We start from the raw sequence: 20,074 nt of genomic DNA on the forward strand, positions 1-20,074 counted from the left end.
GGCACTGCTACTCCCCAAGACCGCTTTCAGGCCATGAACAGGGAGGGGAGTTAGGGAACCAACCAACTGCTCTGAAGTACAATTGTCCACACTTCCACAGCAGTGTGGTACCAGCCTAGCAGAGGTGCCCTAGGGCGTCAACAAGCATCCAACAAGCAGAAAGTGTACCTGGCTTTGTCCAAACTTCTAAAGTAGTACGCTATCTTTTTTTAAAGAATTGTTTTATGGGTTGTAGATGGCTCAGCTGTTAAAGGCTAGGCTCACAACCAAAAAAATAACAATTGTTTTATGTGTGTCGACGTTTCACCTCATATATTTGCACCTGCGCATGTGCGCGCCTGTAGAGAGAGACACACACACACACACACACACACACACACACACACACACACACACACACACACACACACACACACACACACACACACACACACACACACACACACACACACGCCTGGTGCTCATAGAGGCCAGAAGAGGGTGCCACAGCTTCTGCATCTGAAGTTACAGACAGGTGTAACCTCCAGGTGGGTGCTGAGACCTGGATCCAGGTCCTCTGGAAAAGCAGGAAGTGCTCTTAACCATGAAGTGATCTTTCCAGGCTTTTAAAAGTGAGGGCAATTTACTATGGACAAGTATCAGAAACTGACAAGCCAAGAAAAAATAAAATAACAGCTGTATTTTTCTTTTTTTTTTTTTTTTTTTTGGTTTTTTTTTTTTTTTTTTGGTTTTTTCGAGACAGGGTTTCTCTGTGTAGCCTTGGCCATCCTGGACTCACTTTGTAGACCAGGCTGGCCTCGAACTCACAGCGATCCGCCTGCCTCTGCCTCCCGAGTGCTGGGATTAAAGGCGTGCGCCACCACGCCCGGCTTTTCGACAGCTGTATTTTTCTAGCAGTACATTTCTGCAGATATTTTTCTGGCAGTATAAAGGATACTGGAAAACAACACTTTATTTATGTAACAGAATTTTTACTTTATCCAACATATTCTTCAGAGGTGGACTTGGTCCTGATTTCAATGAGCTCTTCTACTCGGGCCAGAACACTTTCAATCAGGTCAAATGTGAAAAGAGCTGAGTGTAAGACCTGAAATGCCAAGACAGGAGATGCTCTTGCTGATGGCCCAGGCTGACAACTAACCTGCAGCCCCCCCCCCCCCCCCCCCGGTTCAGCACCCCGTGCTGGGGCTCCAGACCCACCTCCACACCCAGCAGTGATCTATGTCATTAATGCTGCTTCTAAAACACAGCCCTCAGAGGACCTCGGGCTGGGTGCAGCTCTGGAGCTGGGCTTACCGTGAGCTGCATCTCAGGAGGCATTGCAGGCATCTCTTCTCCTCCTACTGTCACTGAGCAAACACCTTTACACATCGAGGCTACTGTAGGGAGGGAAAAAAAAAAGCATTTCACAGTTAGCCAGCACAGCATTTTGTAGTTTCTGCCCTGTGTGTGTTTGTAGTGTTGGGAATCAAATGCAGGGTCTTGAACCTCCTAGGGGAATGCTTTACTGTTGAGCTCGTGCCCAGCTCCAACGCTGACGTTATTACATGTATGTACATGTGTGTGCTGTGTGTGCGTGTGGGGGTCAGAGGACTTGAAGCCGGTTCTTCCACCACATGGTGCCAGGGATTGGACTCAGGCTGTAGGCACGGCAGATGGCAAGGAGCCATCGTGTCACCTCTCAGATTTTAATAATATACTTACACGCCACTGCAGTCATTACTAATTTTAAACGTGTCAGTGAGGTAACACCTTAGGGAATATTTGTTATAGAAAGTTAAACACTAGAATTATGCAACATGTGAGCTGACTCTGTATGGGAAGAGCTCCATTTGGCATGTGTGGGGCACATGGAGCTTGCTTCTGTAGCACACTGGAATTACTGCCATTATGCCTACAGGACAGTTCCTAATAACACCCATGCAGGGATTGTAATGTCACTACAGCAGAACTGCTAACAGTAAAAAAGTAATTCTGAATCTGCATTTCTTTTTTAAAATTTGTACAAGTTTACTACGGGGCACTGAGGGGTGGGCACTTGATGGTGTAAAAGAACGCACTGGCACCTGAGGACAGATGCCTGTGACACACCCACTCACACCCAGAACTGAAAGCTTTAAGACACAAAATTTTCCATTTGTTTTAAGTCTTCATTAACCCAATTTCAGTATTGGCTAAGAACCATTTTAACTGCACACACACAGCGTTCACGGCCCCTTGATTTTGCATAAAGGGACCATACACTAACACACGACCGTTGCGGTGGGCGAGATGGCTCAGTGGCTTGGAGCACCTACTGCTCTAACAGACCCTGGGGTATTCCCAGCACCCACACGGGCGTCCAAAAGCACCTGTAACTGCAGTTCCAAGTGACCCAGCAACCTCTTCTGACTGCCACGGGCTCATCCACACATGTAGCATACACAAATACACTCAGGCATAGACAGACACATAAAGTAAATACTTAAAAAAATATGGCCATTCCAGAATTTGAGTGTTTAGACCTAATGGAAAATAAAATTGCATATTACCAACCTTGGCTATTTTGCTGGCTGTTTTTAATTTCTGCTTCATAATGTGCTTTTGACATATTAAGTCCTATATGAAGTGGCTTTAAAAAATTATTTTCAATCTTTCCAAGTTCTGTCCATAATCCAGTCTGTTTAAAAGATTTAATGAACAAGTTAGTGACTTGATTCATCACAGACAGGATGCCTTCTGTCAACAGGGGAAACAATGTGGGCATCACGGTCCTGCCCTTCCAGACACTATGCATTAAGTCCCAGTGTTGTCAGCCAGCAGTGCCCACTAGAACAGTGTACAGCACACTGCTTACAATGCTCTACCTGAGTAACTCCTGACGTGGAGATCTGTGACCACATTAACTGGTACTATCCTGTAGTTTCCCTATACTACAGGCCATCTACACAGGCACAGTGCACACTGTTGCACCAGCCTAGGTACCACCAATACAGACGACAGGAAAAGAAAACAGAGTGTTACTCTGCCACAAAGAATCAAAGTGTCATTTCAGAAAAACAAATGAAATGAGTTAATCTGATGTAAAGTAAGACACTTGACAAATACCTCATATTGTTGTCTCTCATATGCAGAATTCACACTTTTTTTTTTTTTTTGAGACATGGAAATAGAAGGACAATTTAAAAGGAGAAAAGAGCTAGTGGGAGGGAGAAAGGGCAACAGAGTGAAAGGGGTTTGCCATAGTGGAAGTATCCTATGTGCATCTGTGAAAGGGGTTCACCATGATGGGCGTGTCCTATGTGCATCTGTGAGAGGGATTCACCATGATGGGTGTGTCCTATGTGCATCTGTGAGAAGGGTTCACTATGATGGGCGTGTCTGTGCATCTGTGAGAGGGGTTCACCATGATGGGCGTGTCCTATGTGCATCTGTGAGAGGGGTTCACCATGATGGGCATGTCCTATGTGCACCTGTGAGAGGGGTTCACCATGATGGGCGTATCCTATGTGCATCTGTGAGAGGGGTTCACCATGATGGGCGTGTCCTATGTGCATCTGTGAAAAGGGGTCACTATGATGGGCGTGTCCTATGTGCATCTGTGAAAGCGCCATAATGAAACTCATTATTTGGTCAAATAAATATGCTAGTAACAAGAGAGAAAAAACTTTATTCTTATACTGCTGGGAAATGCAGAGGTCTAAGGAGAAACGAAATACAAAATCAAACTTAAAAAACAGACCTATCGAGTCCATTCAACATCTATGGATTTATGCTAGGAAAACAAAGATGTGTTTTATAATGTAGAGATGCCTTTAAAAACAATGTTTAATGAAGAATGCAAGAATATTTTTCATAACAGGAAAATGTTAAGCTGTGGTATAGTCACATAACAGAAAATTATAGACATTAAAATTTTTTCTTGAATAAATATTGTTGAATGGACTTGATATTATTTTTATTTAAAAGAGAAAAATGTGCAAAGTGCCACAAGAGTATAATACCAACAAGGATGACGGGTGTGTGACTCTGGCCTTTACTTCTAATGTTTTGCAAATTTACTTTGTGTGTGCGTGTGTGTGTGTGAGGATGAGGCTGTGCCATGGTGTCAACGTGGCGCTCAGGAAGACGGACAATTTGTAGCTGGTTCTTTCTCCTGATACCTTGTGGGACCCAGAGGTTGAACTCGGGTCATCAGGCCTCTACCTGTTGAGCTGTCCCTCTGGCTCACACACTTAGTATGTGTGTGACGTGTGCATGTCACAGCCCTGTGTGAACGTGAAGGTCAGACCACAACTCTGCCGTGTGGATTCTCTCCTTACACATTACACTGAACTCAGGCGTGGTACCCACAGAGCCACCTTCAGCTCTCTTACTTTCTCTTGTGTAGTTACCTTGTTTTAAACAGGGAACCTGCTTAGTACTGTTATTTTTAAGTGTGCTTTTAGAGACTTTCATCTTTACTGCACAGGCACATTAAACAGTAGGACAGTGTGCCACCACTGTTCTCACGTCTGTTCACACCTCTCTACCCTCTCTTGTTAACTCCTGTCTCTGTCCCCATTTCCTTCACCTGTGGCTTACAAGCACAACTATGCACTGTATGCACTGCATACAGGAAGAATACTCAGCGCTGATATTTAGGATGTGCGTGAACACGCTGCCTGCATATGTGTCTGTGTGCCAGGAGAGGGGGCAGGAGAGGGGGGCAGGAGAGGGGCAGCAGGTCTCCTGGGACTGGAGTAGGTACTGAGCACCAAACCTAGATCCTGCACAAGAGTGGTCAGTGCACGTGTGTGCATGCGTGCGTGTGTGTCTTGGTTTTTGTTTGTTTGTTTGTTTTTAAGACAGGGTTTCTCTCTGTAGCCTGACTGTTCTGGAACTCACTCTGTAGACCAGGCTGGCCTTGAACTCAGAGATCCACCTGCTCTGTCCACCAAGTGCTGGGATTAAAGGTGTGCACCCATACTGCCTGACAGTGCTCTTAACCACTGACCCATCTCTTCTTCAACCTACACTTCCCATATCCACACAGAAGAAGTATTCATTATGGTTGAAGTCCCCTGTACTCAAGGTAGCCATTAACAACCAGGTGCTTAACATTTGTTATGTCGAAATCACTTAATATAATATATATTAAAAGATGTTGGCAAGTTCCAGACTAGTCAGAGGCACATAGTGAGACCCACTCTTAAAAGCAAAAATAAAAATAAATAACAACCTGTAAGCCGGGCGTGGTGGCGCACGCCTTTAATCCCAGCACTCGGGAGGCAGAGGCAGGCGGATCGCTGTGAGTTCGAGGCCAGCCTGGTCTACAAAGTGAGTCCAGGACAGCCAAGGCTACACAGAGAGACCCTGTCTTGAAAAACCAAAAAAAAAAAAAAAATAACAACCTGTAATTGGCTGGATCTTACTGGGTTGTCCTAGAAGAGGAGCGAGTACAGGAGTCGAAGTCAGGGTGCTAGTTCACCCCTTTGCTCTCAAGACCTGAGCAAAGACTTCCTGTGGGCACACACCTTCCCACAGATGGGAAAACCTAATCATCCTGTTGTTCTGATGTTCAGGCAAGAGAAATTCTTGCTGGAATTCACAAACTGGCCTGTTTTTTGTTTTTCTTGTTCAGCCAGTACAAGGATTTTATAATACCATAATTTGTGATGACTGTTGGCTACATAGTAAGTTCCAGGCCGGCATGGACAACTTGACACCCTGTCTAAAGAACAAGACAGCTCAGCTGGCAGCCTGTGCTGCCAACTCCAGTGGTCTGAGTTTGATCCTCGGACCCACATGGTAGGAGAGAACTGATTCCTGAAAGTTGTCCTCTGACCTCCACGTACGTACGTACGTACACATACACACACTTTTTATTTTATTATTACTATTAATAATTTTTAAAAGTATTAACTTACAAACAAACAAAGGTATAACTGTATATAGCCTTGTTTCTTTTTCCTTTGCTGACCTCACCGCCCCAGGGCTGTAATTATAGGCATGAGCCATAACATCTGGCAAAGGGCAATAATTTATTTTAATTTGTAGTCTATAACATTAAAACAGTGTATTCTTCAAAATTAAACTTTAGAAAGGTTTAATTAAAAATTCAGACATTTCCTTTCATAGGCTGTTCAGCACAATTCCACCCTTCCTATACTGATGCTGTTTTCAGATGTGTGTAGGAGTAAAGACGCTTTGGAGGTAAAAATATATTCTTTGTCTTGCATGAAAGTAAAACACAAAAGAAATGTTAATAAGATTTCTTTCATCATTAATGTTAAAAAAAAGTAACAAGATATTTTTACAATGTTTGGAAGGATTAAGCTTTTGAAATCCTCACACCCGTCTGCCTTTCATTTCATACCCAGGCCACTGACCTAACACTGCTGAGACCTGTTGAGTTCTGTGTAACTATTGTGAAGATTCAGGGTAGCCTATGCTACCCAACTAGACACTGTGACACCACAGTCAATAGGTTCTAGAATGGGCGAGAATCTTACAAAGACAGAGTCAACTACAATAAAGGGAAGAAGGGGGAAAGGGTGTGGCCGTGCCCACTTCTTGGCCCTTTCTCCTACCATGTGGCTTATTTACTAGATGGTATCACAGAACTTTTGCCACTTCAGTAGTAAGGAGCGTCCACTGCCACTAGCCACGTGGCCCTGCAGAGTCCACTGCCATAGCCACGGGGACGCCCCACTTCCCTTGTTTACTGTGTGCTGAGGACTGAACCCATGACTGCTGACAGCCATCCTGCCACTGAGCTATAACTCCCGTCCTGGCGTTTTAATCTTGAATAAAGGGACATTAGGAAGGATCTGGTGAGGAGGACAGACGGTAAGCAGTAGCACAATTATGGCTGTATTTTAGAGTAAGTTTATAAATAATTCAAAGCAAGTGAAACTATCTAAAGAACCCCAGCAATGGAGAATGTGAGCCATGAAACTTAGAGATGAGAGATAATTGGTCTATCCAATTCTAAAGATGACAGCAAACCAGGGCGCGGGGGAGAGTGCTGGGAGTGCACTGTGGGGGGGAGAGGACAAGGAGGACAGGAAAGAACACAGGCTGCCACTCACATTGGTCAGGAACCACCTCATTGTTCTTACATGGGGATGGCTTTCGCACTCTTCCCATGTGCCTTTCTAGCTTTCATCTCTTAGTACACCTGAATGGGCAAAACAGGAAGTGGCAGCTTCCTCTGAGGAAAAACTTAAGCGCCACAGTGTCACCTGTGAGTTGTAGAGGAGCCAAAAGCCACACTTTGCGGTTGGTTGTTTCTAGGGTCCTCCTTCACACCGCAGGCAGGCTGCCCTGTAAGCGCTTCCACACAGAGGGAGCGCTCCAGGAGGGAAGCTGCCAGCTATCTGACAGCCACAGCGGTTATTTGCCTTTCCTTGGAACTGCTCTTAGGGGAATGTCCCCATTCCGTTATGCCACAGGTTATTAAGCTGAGCACTAGGCATCAGTCTGGCAGTTTATTAGGGCTCTTATTAATTATTTCCCTGGTACGGTAATTCTTATGGTGGGATACAGCAAGAAATAAGCAAAAAGCAGTATAAAATAAGCCACTAAGAAGGCAGCCTGAAGTACATTCAGGCATTACCTATGGATGCCAGAATAGACCCTGCCTTCCCTCTCCAGACGCTCCTGACGCTGTGCTCTACAGCAAGCCCACCCACCATTCTCAACCAGCGAGACTACTTTGTGCCGAGCAGATCACATCTACTCTTGTGTGTGTTCAGCCTTCCTGATTACTGCAAGGTTAAGTTCATACCGTCCCTCAGGACATTTGCCAGGGTCCCCAGGCCCAGTGCTGCTCCATTTATGTTGTATCTTTTCTGTTTTTACCATAAGCTCCTTTAGGAATTGGGCTGCTTTAATTTCAGAAGTTCTGCATGGACTCAGCCAATTCCTATTACCTTCTAGATATCTACACTTGAGTGAAATACTGATCCTTCCTCTGAGAGGGATTAATGAGAAGGGAAACAAAGTGTACTTTTCTTTCAGCATTGTGAAGATGACACACAGCACCTCGGCAGGACAGTGGTCACCTCTGTCAGGGTATGGACAGACCAGTGGGAACACATGGGAGCATCGGTGATGATGGCACGTTTGATAAACAGTTGGACAGACAGATCTATACAGCTATGTTTCAAAAACCAAACCAAAACAACGCCCATACATTTAAAATCTGTGCACTTCATTACTTCACCAAAACAAACAAACAACAAAAACAAAACAAAACAAAAAACCCTGACATATGTTTAACTCTGCCTAACAAAATAATTTTATGCTGAAATGTTTGGGACAAAATATACTGATGTCTAAGTTAACTTTGAAATGCATCAAACAAACAGTGGAAACAGAGGGAGGCTGATACGGAGTCTGGCCAGTGAAGAACTGCGGTAGAATTCTCTTAGCTTGGCTGGACATTTCAGTTTTTTCACAATAAAATATTGAAAACAATCATCTAGTGCAGACTAAGCCCCAGTCAATGGTAGCAGTGACGTATTTCTGGGTAAAGAGACAAGAGCCGGCGACGCCACTGCATCCATGCACTAGTGCACACGTGTGGAAGCTGCTCGCTGGAAACCTCAGCTTTCTGTTGAAGACACTCATACTTCTCATCCAGGTCGTGACTTATCGGAGTATAAAATATCTCTTTGGCACTTTTATGTGAAACTTAATTACTTTCATTCTTTGTATTACTGTTTTTAAAAGTCCAGATTAACAACATGACTCACGTGGACACAGGTAATAGGAGAGCAATTATTAGAATGGAGTAGGAGGAAAGAAGCTCCAAGTAACGTGACCTTACGGCATGACAAATTTCCCTCAAATAGTTTCCTATTTACTGAATACCTCTAATGAGGTGCTATTAATAATATCAAACTTCCTACATACCATTCAAAAAGTGCCGTTAACAGACCCAGTTTTAGGGCTAAAAATGTCTCAGTCTGTCATGATGGATGAGGCCACATCAGATAATTTTACTCGTATAGCTCAGATTAAAACCCTGAGCTGCAGACAAGCAGTGGAAGCGGAGTGAGATGTCCGTGTGCTGTGGACCCCCGTGAGGCCAGTTAGAGTATGACCCGTGACTTACCACCCACAGGCCTTAGCAAGACCTGCCACCAGAGAGCAGAGGCACAGCAGGAAAAGTGAGGTGTGCCTGGGGAGTGGCAGCAGGAGTCAGAACAGGTACCCGAAAATACTAAATGCCGCCTTAGGATGACATTCAAGATAGCAGGATGTACTCACAAGGTTTTTTTTCCAAATAATTCACTTACTTGATTGTCATTTTCATTATCTTTGATGACCAAATACCTCAATAAATTTAATGAAGCCATAATCCTGTTAATTTAAAAAAATTGTTATTTGCAGTATAGATTCATGTATTCAACAACTGCAGTATATAAAGCAAGTTAAAGGCTTGGAAATCCTGTTGCCAACACCTTTGCTCTTGGAACTGTTCCCACTGTTCTGATGTCAGTTCAAAGGGGAGCATCACCCCACACCCCAGAGCCCGCCCCGCCGTCCTCCAGACTTTAAGGTTCTGTTTATAATACAAGCAATTGTCCACACCCACTCTAACACACCAAAAGTAAAGTATATGCTCTACATCGGAAAAAATGGACCTGGAAGACAAAACCCAAGTACATAAGCCCTTTATGAACATTTTTTGGGAGATTCTTGTCACAAATGTGTAGTTTCGAATCTCTGTGAAAAGCAGAGTACCCCACTGTCCTTGAAAGAATAGATTTCGTTTCTACATAAGTCACTGAGCAACTTATTCAGGAAAGTTTACATACTTTAAAACTAGTTACAGATCATAAAATCACATAAGGCACATCTCCTTGGTCACCTCACCGATCTGAGTTCTGCAGTAAATCTGTCTCAGCGCCCTCGGGGAGGGACAGGACCAAGTGCAGCAGGGAGGTCAGCTGTGTGCCTGCAAACCATTTGTTACGTGTTTTCTGAAAAGCAAGAGAAAGACTGAAAGTTTATGTTGAATCTTATGTACTGTAATAACCCAACACTACAAAAACAATTACACTTTAAATACACATTTTAGCTTTCATTTCTATGCCCCCACCAACATTCCAGACACATGAAGACCCTGCCGCTTGAGAACACTGGTGGTCGCTTGTTTCTCCATGGGGTTAAGCATATGCAAATACTGAGACTCAAATTCTTATTTCTCTGAAGTATATAGCACAACAAAAGCCATATTATCAGCCAAACTTAACTAAACTTAAACTAAAATGCACTATAAAAGTTTATAGTGAACAAATTTTCAGAATTCAGGGGTGTGGGGACGGTATGTTTTTAAATGGGTAATTTTAATTATACTGTGGGTAACCCGTATTGACATATGCCACATGTGAATAAGTAAATTGGTAACTGACCCCTTACCTGGGTCTGCACTCTTACCTTAAATGAGGTATCAATTTGATTTTTGATATTTTGAATTATAAAGGCTTCTACACCTGAGTGATTACTTGTATTTAATAAGCACCTTGAAAGCAAAAGCACAACACATGAAATTATACAATTAAATTGGGCCTTATATAATTTCTAGGAATATGAAATTCACAGTGAAGACAATTATCAACGTGGCCAGCCAAGTATGGGGCCATCTTAGCAGCTTTTGCTTCCACTACCTGGTAAATGTAAGCGGGTGCAGAGGCCAGAGGACATGGGTCTGTTCCATTAGTCGCCTTATTCTTTGGGACAGGGTTCTCTCACTGAACCAGAGCCAGGCTGGCACAGCAGGACCCAGCAGTCCTCTTGTTTCCTGCCCCTCTAGCCAGCCCTGGGGTTACAGGTGTGTATAAGCATGCACAACTTTCCACATTGATTGTGGAGATCTGAAAACAGGCCCAAGCTCGTGAAGGCGTTCCTACCCACTAAGCCATCTCCTTAGCCCTCAAGGGAGAAATTTCTATCAAGTCAGATTCAAATATTTTCTATATATAGTTATGGTAATTTAACATGGCAAAATTGGGCACTAGTATAACCTAAAAACTCACAATTGTTCCATGTGAACCTCATGCTGGCTTACTCGCTAAGTGACCCTGATGACACTTTATTGGCTTAGATCGCTAGTGTCCCCTAAAGCCCCATGTGCTGACATCCTGGTTCTCAGCTAGTGGTGGCATCTTGGAAGAAGCCAGCTACATCAGGGCATGTGCTCCTCGCTGCATGAAGAAGGCAGCTCTTCTGCTACCTACATACTACAGCCATGACATTCTGCCCCAAGGCAACAAAGCCAACTGCACAGACTCAAGCCAGGAGCCAGACGCTACCAAGGAGGTAAGAGAAAGGCATCTCTCGGCAGTGTACAGACAGGACAAGATCTGAGGGCTGAGAGTGTGTAAGCTAGGTCTGGCTGCACTGTCAGCAGGGAAGAAAAGGGGAGGCTCAGTGATGCGAGTGTCGGACACACCCAAAGACCACTTAGCATTCCAGCCCTGTTAGCTCAGCCCCTGGGACAGAGCGAGACAAGATAGGGTCTGCAGGCTGAATTTAGGCTGCTGTTTATGTCAGGGTCACCAGAACACGCCCACCTCCTAAATCAGGACAGTGGAACCCAACTGTTATCCAGCCTTACAGAGTCGGTATTTTATTGTTTAGCCTAAAGTTTGCTGACCTTTATGGACTTTCAGTGACAAGCCTGTCCAGTTACAGGTGCCCGCTGTGCTGCCCTCAGTGCTAACTACAAATAATGGAGGTTACTCAACTCTGTGGGGCTCCAGCAGGAGCGGTATCAGGCTCAGTTACTCTTTAAGATGCTCAAGTTCAAAGTGTGTCCATCAGACTGGAAGCTACACACTGCCGCTCACATAGCATGATTCCAGAACATTTGATAAGCTGGTCCTTTAGTTTGCAGATACTGAACAGTACCTTTAATCAATTACATGGCATTAGTCAGTGTCCATCTGCCACATGTGGTAATGAGCCACCAGCTATGTTTTGAGATATCTCCTAAAAGCTCACGTGTTAAAGGCTGCGTGCAGCTGACAGGCTTCTTGAAGTGACTGATGAGATGCTGAGGGTTCAAACAGATCAATAGCTGACCCCTCGGCCGAGTCATAATATAATGGAATCTTGAGGAATGGGAGCTAGGAGGTAGTCTAGTCCAGGAAGTAGGTCTCAGGGGCACACTCTGAAAGGTTGTGCTTGTCCTTGGCCCTTCCTGTGAGGTGAGCGGCTCTGCTCCATCATGGTCCCCATGCACCGTCTCCACCTGAGCTCTGTCTTACCACAGGCCCACAGCAGAAGCACTGAGCCCCAGTAGCCCTGTCCCCCTAAGCTGCCTCTGCCATCAGATCGGTACACACCTAAACAATGTGTATTTCCCCCTAAGCTGCCTCCGCCATCAGATCGATACACACCTAAACAATGTGTATTTGCCTTGTGAGTCCAACTTGTCGATAAACAGCTGAAGCATGGCTAAACCTTTCTTCCTCTGCAGTGAAACAAATAAGATTATACAAAACATTTAAAATTAAATTGTTTATTAAAATTTCTCGCTGTGATTCATGAGTTAAGTGTTCAAATCATACATACCAACGTCTCAATAGGGCAAAGTGTCATTACTTTGACTAAGCCCTAGAAATAAAAGAAAAGCATTTTAAATCCAGATGTAAATAGATTCTGTCTGCAAAGTTAAATTATCACGAGGTGCAAACTACAAGTTGAGAGAAAGAGGGCAGAGAAAGGAGACCTGCTCTTCTGGCCTCGCACTAGTACCTCGGTGGCAAGCTCACTACGGTCAATTTTGTACACAGCACAAAATGACATGTGACTAAATGTGATTTTAAAGTCAAGGCTAATTTTCAATTATGTATGGAATAGCAAGAAAATGAAATTAAATGTGCAGAAATATAATACATTGATTAAATATAACCATGGCAAAAGCCACACCTTTCTACTTAAACACTGAGAAATGTCCACATTCACAGCTAAGGAGCTCCATAGTGAACAGAGAGCACCCGGCAGTATACCACAGGAGGAGACACAGTGGACACTGTGTTCATAGCATGGGAAAGGGTGGAGCCGAGAGTGAAAGTCAAGGGGCCTTTATTACGCCATCGACTAGGATGGTCGCTAAAAGCTATTAGGTCTATGTTAATCCTAGGAGACAGGGGAAGCTCATGAAGAATAAAAGTATTTTTAAAGTATATTTATACTTTGATTAATTTAATCAAGATAGAATTTAGAATTCAGTTTCAGCATCTTCCTCGCTACATAGCAAGTAGTCTGGCTTTTGTCATGGTCAGCATAGCTCAGGGGACGCTGCAGTAGCACTTGCAGAGGCTGGTAAGAAAAGGAGAGGAGCCACAGGCAACATTGCTTTAGAGTTCAGAATAGGCAAGAGCTGTGGCAATATGTGAATATATATTCTGCTTACCTGAGGAACTGCTAGAAAACTCTTGATTTCTAAGTACTGGTAAAGTAGGCTGTCGTCTTCTAATCTCAATAAGCTAGTCTCCAGAAGTTCCTACACATGAAAATACATGCACACACATGCAGTTTCAGTTCACAGTGACTTTTGATATTTTTACTATTTATAATGTTAGCAGACAGGGAAAAGGGCTTACCCCAAGCCTGGTGACCTAAGACCCCCAGAACTCATAGTAGAGAGAATCGGCTTTTGCAGGTTGTACACATACACACACACACACACACACACACACACACACACACACCACAATGGTAGCAAATCTTACCAATCCTTTGGAGAAAACAGACTGTTCTGTTCTGGAAGAAAACATTAAAAGTTATTACTATGGTTTTACAATTTATTTAGAATGACTATTTTTGGATAAGCAAATAAACATTGAAATTATCAGGTGTTTTAGAGTCACACCATTAGCTGGAGTGACTCATGCATACCTTATACTAGCACCTGGGAGGCTGAAGCAAAGGGCCAAGCATTAGACACTACAGGACTGTTTCAAAATTAATTAAATGATATGCATGTTTAAGGAGAAATTCTGTTGAAGAATTAGCAAACATTTTTTGTTGTTGCTCTTTGCCACAGAGTCTCATGTAGCGCCCCGACCTCAGCACTCGACGTGGCTAAGGACGAGCTTGAACCCTGATCCTCCTCCCTCCCAAAGACTGTTTAATGCTACAATTTAGTCCTGAGATTTCATCAATAAGATCTTACTTTTGCAGAAACACTTCAATGTGCTCCATGTTCAGCTGCAAAAGATATGATGGGCTAAAATAGGAAAGAATTTAAAAAAATTTTTTGAGAAACAGCAGTTTCCAGCATTGATCAAACCCAGAGCCCCACACATGCTAGACAAGAACACCTAACACTGATCTCCAAACACATCTCACACACACACACATCTCACACACACACACACACACACACACACAGACAGACACACACACACACACAGACACACACAGACAGACACACACACACAGACACACCACAGACACAGACACACAGACAGACACAGACAGACACACAGACACACACACAGAGACAGACACACACACACACAGACAGACAAACACAGACACACACACACACACACAGACAGACACACACAGACAGACAGACACACACACAGACAGACACAGACACACACACACACAGACACACACACACAGACACACACACACACATGCTGGAGTCACAGCCTCCGGAATCAGAATACTGGAGTTAAGGTTTTTATGGAGTTCGGGCGAGGTCCTTGGGGGTGAGCTCTAACACAGTCCCCCATGCCTATTAAAGAGGAAAGTTGGGCTGGACGACGGCTTCGTGGTTAGGAGCTCATATTGCTCTGGTAGAGAATTTGAGTTCAGTTCCCAGCACAAACGTCAGTGGCCCACACATGTGTGTAACTCCTGCCCCATGAGGTCCACTTCAAACTTCTGCAGGCACTGTACTCTCTCTCTCTCTCACACACACACACACACACACAAACATAATTAAAAAGTATTTAAAAAAAAAAAACAAAAAGAGGGGCTGGAGAGATGGCTCAGTGGTTAAGAGCACTGTCTGCTCTTCCCAAGGACCCAGGTTCAACTCCCAGCACCCACATGGCAGCTCACAACTGTTTGTAACTCCAGTTCCAAGGGATTTGACACCCTTGTCCCCACACCAATGTACATAAAATAAAATTAAATAAATTAAAAACACAAAAGGAAATTTAGAGAGTTGCACATAGGAAGGGTGATCCAAGACCATCAAGGATCCAGATGACAGAGAAGCCAGGGAGTCTTCTTCCTGGCTGTGCTAGCCGGCTTTCCTGTCAACCTGACACAGCTTACACATCCAGGAAGACGGGATTTCAAGTGAAGAGTTACCTGGGTCAGACTGGCCTGTGACTATGCCTGTGACACTGTCTTGACTGGTGTGGAGAGGGCCCAGCCCACTGAGGGCAGCACCATTCCCTATGTTCTGGCCCCATACTGGGTGACTCACAACCACCTGTAACTCCATCTCTAGGGGGACCGAGGTACTCTGGCCTCCTTGGGCACCTGTACTCACATGCACACACATACACAATTTAAAATGTTCTAAAATGATAGAAACTAGTTGGGTCAGTTGACTTGTATATTTTAATTAGAAAATTAAGACAGTTTACATTTAGGGCTATTACTGAGAGGCTTATGGCCAATTCTGGTTAAGGTACTGTTTTCTTTTTAAGTTATGCACCTTGTTTTGGAGTTCAGTGATTCTCATCTGGCCGTCTGCTTTCCTTGTGACTTATTCTCCTCCATGCTGCTGTGGTTGTCACTTTCTTCCTGTCTGTCTATATTTCTCTGAAACAGGGTCTCACCGTGTAGCCCTGGCCAGCTTAGAACTCATGGTGGCTGGCCTTGAACTCACCCCAACCCTAACCTTCCTCTGCCTCCCAAGTGCTGGCTGTGCTCTGTGTGTGTGTGTGTGTGGTTACCTAATGTACCTTCTTAAGTGCTGGCTGTGCTGTGTGTTTGCCTGATGCACCTTCTTTAATGCTGGCTGTGCTCTGTGTGTGTGTGTGTGTGTGTGTGTGTGTGTGTTTGCCTGATGCACCTTCTTTAGTGCTGGCTGTGCTGTGCTGTGTGTGTTTGCCTGATGCACCTTCTTTAGTGCTGGCTGTGCTGTGTGTGTGTGTGGTTGCCTGATGCACCTTCTTTAGTGCTGGCTGTGCTGTGTGTGTGTGTGTGTGTGTGGTTGCCTGATGCACCTTCTTTAGTGCTGGCTGTGCTGTGTGTGTGTGTGGTTGCCTGATGCACCTTCTTAAGTGCTGGCATAATGGTCTTGACTTACTCTAGCTTGTGCCGATTTTAAGTTTTGTTGGCTATAGTAGTATTTTTGGAAGTCATTTACTTTCAGCTTGAAATGTATCATTCCATGATCTTGCTTGTCTCCTTTTGTTGAGGGGTCTGATGCATTGTGATGAGTTTGCCTTGGCACTCTACCCTTGTAGCTTTCCATCTTGCTTTTCCCGTACCCTTGACATTTTAGCTTACTTTTCCCATGCAGAGTGTCTTGAATGGCCACTGTGGCTGCCTCCTTTTCTGGATTCTCTGGCATTTCACTCACTTCACTCACTGTGTTTGGAACTGGTTATTGAGAGTGTAACTTCTGTGGGTCTTTAAAATGCGCCAGCTTTCTCTAAGTCCCCATTAGTACACAGAGTGTTGGAACATGGTCCAGGAATGGAGTCATGTGAAAATTCTGAGTGCCCGTGAGAAAACCCCATGAGAGCAAGAGTCCTGTGGCCTCGGTGTCTCCACAGCTCGGCACTGCTCTTGGACTGTGCTGTCGTGTTCCTCCAGGGGTGGCGGAGAGGAGTGAGTTTACTTCAGACTGCTCCTCAGTGTGCGCTGCTGCTACTCGGTTAACTGTTTAAGTTGTCCTTCACATGCCTCTATGGGACAATACGGTTTTGCCACACGCGGCTTGTCCTTGTGACTGCACACAGCTTGAATTCATTAGAACCTTATCCATGTGGCCTTTCTTAACCCTCACAATACAGTCTGCGGCTCTTGGTGAGACTTTGTCCACCTCTTTCATTGGCTCCATCCTCCCAGGCCCCACTGCTTCTAGAGTGGTGACAACCGAGGACAGCAAACAGGCCACAGTAACAAAAACAACAAACCCACAACTATTTAGTTACAGAAAAAGAAAATGAAAACAAGAACCATACTCCCAAAAAAAGGATAGAAAAGAGCTAGGACATCTATAGGATAAATTAGAATTTACAAAGCTAGTAAAGTTATAAATAAGTGACAAAAAAATAAAAAATAAAGAGAGAGAGAGAACAAAGAAGATAGTGGAAAAAGCAAAGATACCTATAGGACAAAGGTAAAAGAAATAACCCGGAGGGAATATAATACCACACGGTCAGACAGAAACCCGCCCTCCTGTCCTGCTGAGGTGCTTTTCCCACGGAACTGGTTCCCTTAAATATCTGTTCAGCCGGCCAGGTCCACCCTGCATCGAGTCTTGCCAGTTACACTGAGAAATATTTTTTGGATGTTCTTTCCTACCGGAGGTGTGCCTATGGCCGTGGGGAATACCCAAGCAGCAGCTGTGTCTCTACCACAGTCTGCAGGGCTCTGACTGTAGAAAGCATCTGTGCTGGGCGGGGAGGAGGCACGGCCACACTCGTCTTGTCTGAGCCCTGGGCTTATATTTACTCACAGCCAATTTTACTCCTCTTCGCAGAGGTAAAGATGCAGTTAGTTCCCGGTGGTAAGTCCCTCCTCTTCCCTCTGCAGTGGGCGCACACCTCCTATTAGTTAACCCTGTGTTCCGGATCCGGTCCAAGTCAAAATCAGTTTCCTGTGCCCAGTGCTCCTCAGGGTGGTTGCTCCCGGAGTCGGCAGATAGGGTAAGCCTCTAGAGCTTAGAGGTTTAGGAATTCCAGGGCCTCTACTGCACCCCTACCCCACCCCGAAAAGGTTGCCGACAAGATCTCTCAGGGTCCCCTGCGGCATCGGTGAGCAGGGCAGGCCCACCTCTCTAGCTGTTTGCTGTGTAGACCATAGATCCAGACTTGATTTGTTGTACAGAGTGCCGTGCTCTGTGCCTGTGGGGCTTACCGAGGCTGCTCTTGTCTTCCTCTTACAGCTCCCCTGGGGGACACTGTCCCCGTAGTTTCTTTTATAAGCCTAATATTCAATACAACTGGGTGTCATCTGCTCTGTGTGCTGACAGCTGTTGTACTCCCGTGCCTCCCTCTGCAGCTACACACTTACTTGGTATCTTTTTTCTTTTTTTAAAGATTTATTTATTATGAATACAGTGCTCTGCCTGCTTGTACACATGCAGGCCAGAAGAGAGCATCAGATCACGTTATAGATGGTTGTGAGCCACCATGTGGTTGCTGGGAATTGAACTCAAGACCTCTGGAAGAGCAGTCTGTGCCCTTAACCTCTGAGCTATCTCTCTAGCCCCCTTAATGTCTTTTTTTCACACTGGTGGAGATTCAGGAATATTCTAGGCATCTCTCATCTTCCATCTTTCAGTGTGCTGGTATGTTAGCATGCTTGTACCGGATATACACAAATCAAGAGTTTGATGTTGACTCTTACCTTAGGACCATTGGAAACTGATCAACACCGATGCCCTGAACAAATACTAGGTATGTCAGAGAAGCCACAGAGTCTGCCAGTTGTTTGTCATCGTCTTCCTCAAATTCAAGGTAATCCCAAGTCTTTTTTTTTCTTCCATGATTAAGAATAATTTGGGGGACAGGATGTCCAATTTGTGATAAAAATCCCTGTGAAATGGTTTTTCAAAAGGAAGCTCTTGGCATATAACCTGTGTATCACCCATTTACCCCACCCCCACACCCTGCACAACCCCCCCCCCCCCCACGCCCTGCACAACCCCCCACACCCTGCACAACCCCCTCACCCCCACGCCCTGCACAACCCCCTCCCCCCACGCCCTGCACAACCCCCTCCCCCCACGCCCTGCACAACCCCCTCACCCCCACGCCCTGCACAACCCCCTCCCCCCCACACCCTGCACACCCCCCTCCCCCCCCATGCCCTGCACAACCCCCTCCCCCCACGCCCTGCACAACCCCCTCTCTTTGAACTTGTGGTACTTGCTTTGATCATCACTCTCATGATGAGTGTGAGTGTGAGTGTGAGTGTGGTGCTTTGAATAAGAACGCCCCACAGGCTCATGTATTTGAATGCTTAGTCATCAAGGAGCTGCACTACTTGAGGATTAAGGGGCGTGGCCTTGCTAAAGTAGGTGTGGTCTTACTGTAGGAAGTGTGTCAGTGAGGGTGGGTTCTGAGGTTTCAAAAGCCTAACCCAGCTCAGTGTGTCTCTTTCTGCTGCCTGAGGATCTGGGTGTAGAGGTCTCAGCTGTTCTCCAGCCATGTCTGTCTGCACGCTGCCATGCTCTCCACTGTGGTGACAGTGCACTGACCCTCTGAACTGTGAGCCAGCCCCAAGTCAATGCTTTCTTTCCTAAGATCATGGTGTGTCTTCACAGCCGCAGAGCTAAGGCAGCAAGGAAGCCTGCTGGTGCAACGAAGGTTTCCAATGAGTTATTCAAAAGAATCCCTGGATGGGCTTTACCTACTCAGGTAGGGCTTTGCTTTGTTCATGAGACTCACGCAAAATCATAATTAAAGGTACACACACAGATGAGTTTTGTTGACAGCTGTAGTTAAAAATGTGTAAGCTGGGGGCTGCCTGCTCTTCTACAGGATCCAAGTTCAATTCCCAGCACCCACATGTTAGCTAACAACCGAGATCTCCTGGCTTCACAGGTACTGCAAGCGGCATACAGACAAATCCAGGCAAAACTCTTTCTCTCTTTCTAAAAATACTGCTATATCAATAGCAATGGTTCGTATTGTATTTTGTTTTTTGGTTTTTTGTTTTGTTTTGTTTTTTTGAGACAGGGTTTCTCTGTGTAGCCTTGGCTGTCCTGGACTCACTTTGTAGACCAGGCTGGCCGCGAACTCCCAGCGATCCACCTGCCTCTGCCTCCCGAGTGCTGGGATTACAGGCGTGCGCCACCACGCCCGGCCGTATTGTAGTATTAAGAGAAAAATACACAGGAGTGTATGATATAAACTTTCAAGACCTTTTGTGTATGGATACATTT

The 20,074-nt window shown here is 45.1% G+C and overlaps 1 protein-coding gene across 1 annotated transcript in view; it reads right to left on the reverse strand.

Annotated features, from left to right (window-relative positions):
- Window positions 1-958: 958 nt before the first annotated feature.
- The window catches only part of Glmn (glomulin, FKBP associated protein), a 33,527-nt gene continuing 14,411 nt past the window's right edge, over window positions 959-20,074 (reverse strand). The window contains exons 7-18 of the mRNA XM_051170566.1: window positions 18,535-18,722; window positions 14,156-14,209; window positions 13,713-13,743; window positions 13,394-13,483; window positions 12,550-12,591; window positions 12,375-12,448; window positions 10,411-10,495; window positions 9,847-9,953; window positions 9,267-9,330; window positions 2,536-2,659; window positions 1,297-1,376; window positions 959-1,087 (exon numbers count right to left, since the gene is read on the reverse strand). Coding sequence (XP_051026523.1) covers window positions 977-1,087; window positions 1,297-1,376; window positions 2,536-2,659; window positions 9,267-9,330; window positions 9,847-9,953; window positions 10,411-10,495; window positions 12,375-12,448; window positions 12,550-12,591; window positions 13,394-13,483; window positions 13,713-13,743; window positions 14,156-14,209; window positions 18,535-18,722 — 1,050 coding nt within the window. The 3' untranslated portion in view covers window positions 959-976. The remainder of the gene's footprint in view (window positions 1,088-1,296; window positions 1,377-2,535; window positions 2,660-9,266; window positions 9,331-9,846; window positions 9,954-10,410; window positions 10,496-12,374; window positions 12,449-12,549; window positions 12,592-13,393; window positions 13,484-13,712; window positions 13,744-14,155; window positions 14,210-18,534; window positions 18,723-20,074) is intronic.

The sequence above is a fragment of the Acomys russatus genome, chromosome 28, assembly GCF_903995435.1.
Source record: "Acomys russatus chromosome 28, mAcoRus1.1, whole genome shotgun sequence".
Lineage (NCBI taxonomy): Eukaryota > Metazoa > Chordata > Mammalia > Rodentia > Muridae > Acomys > Acomys russatus.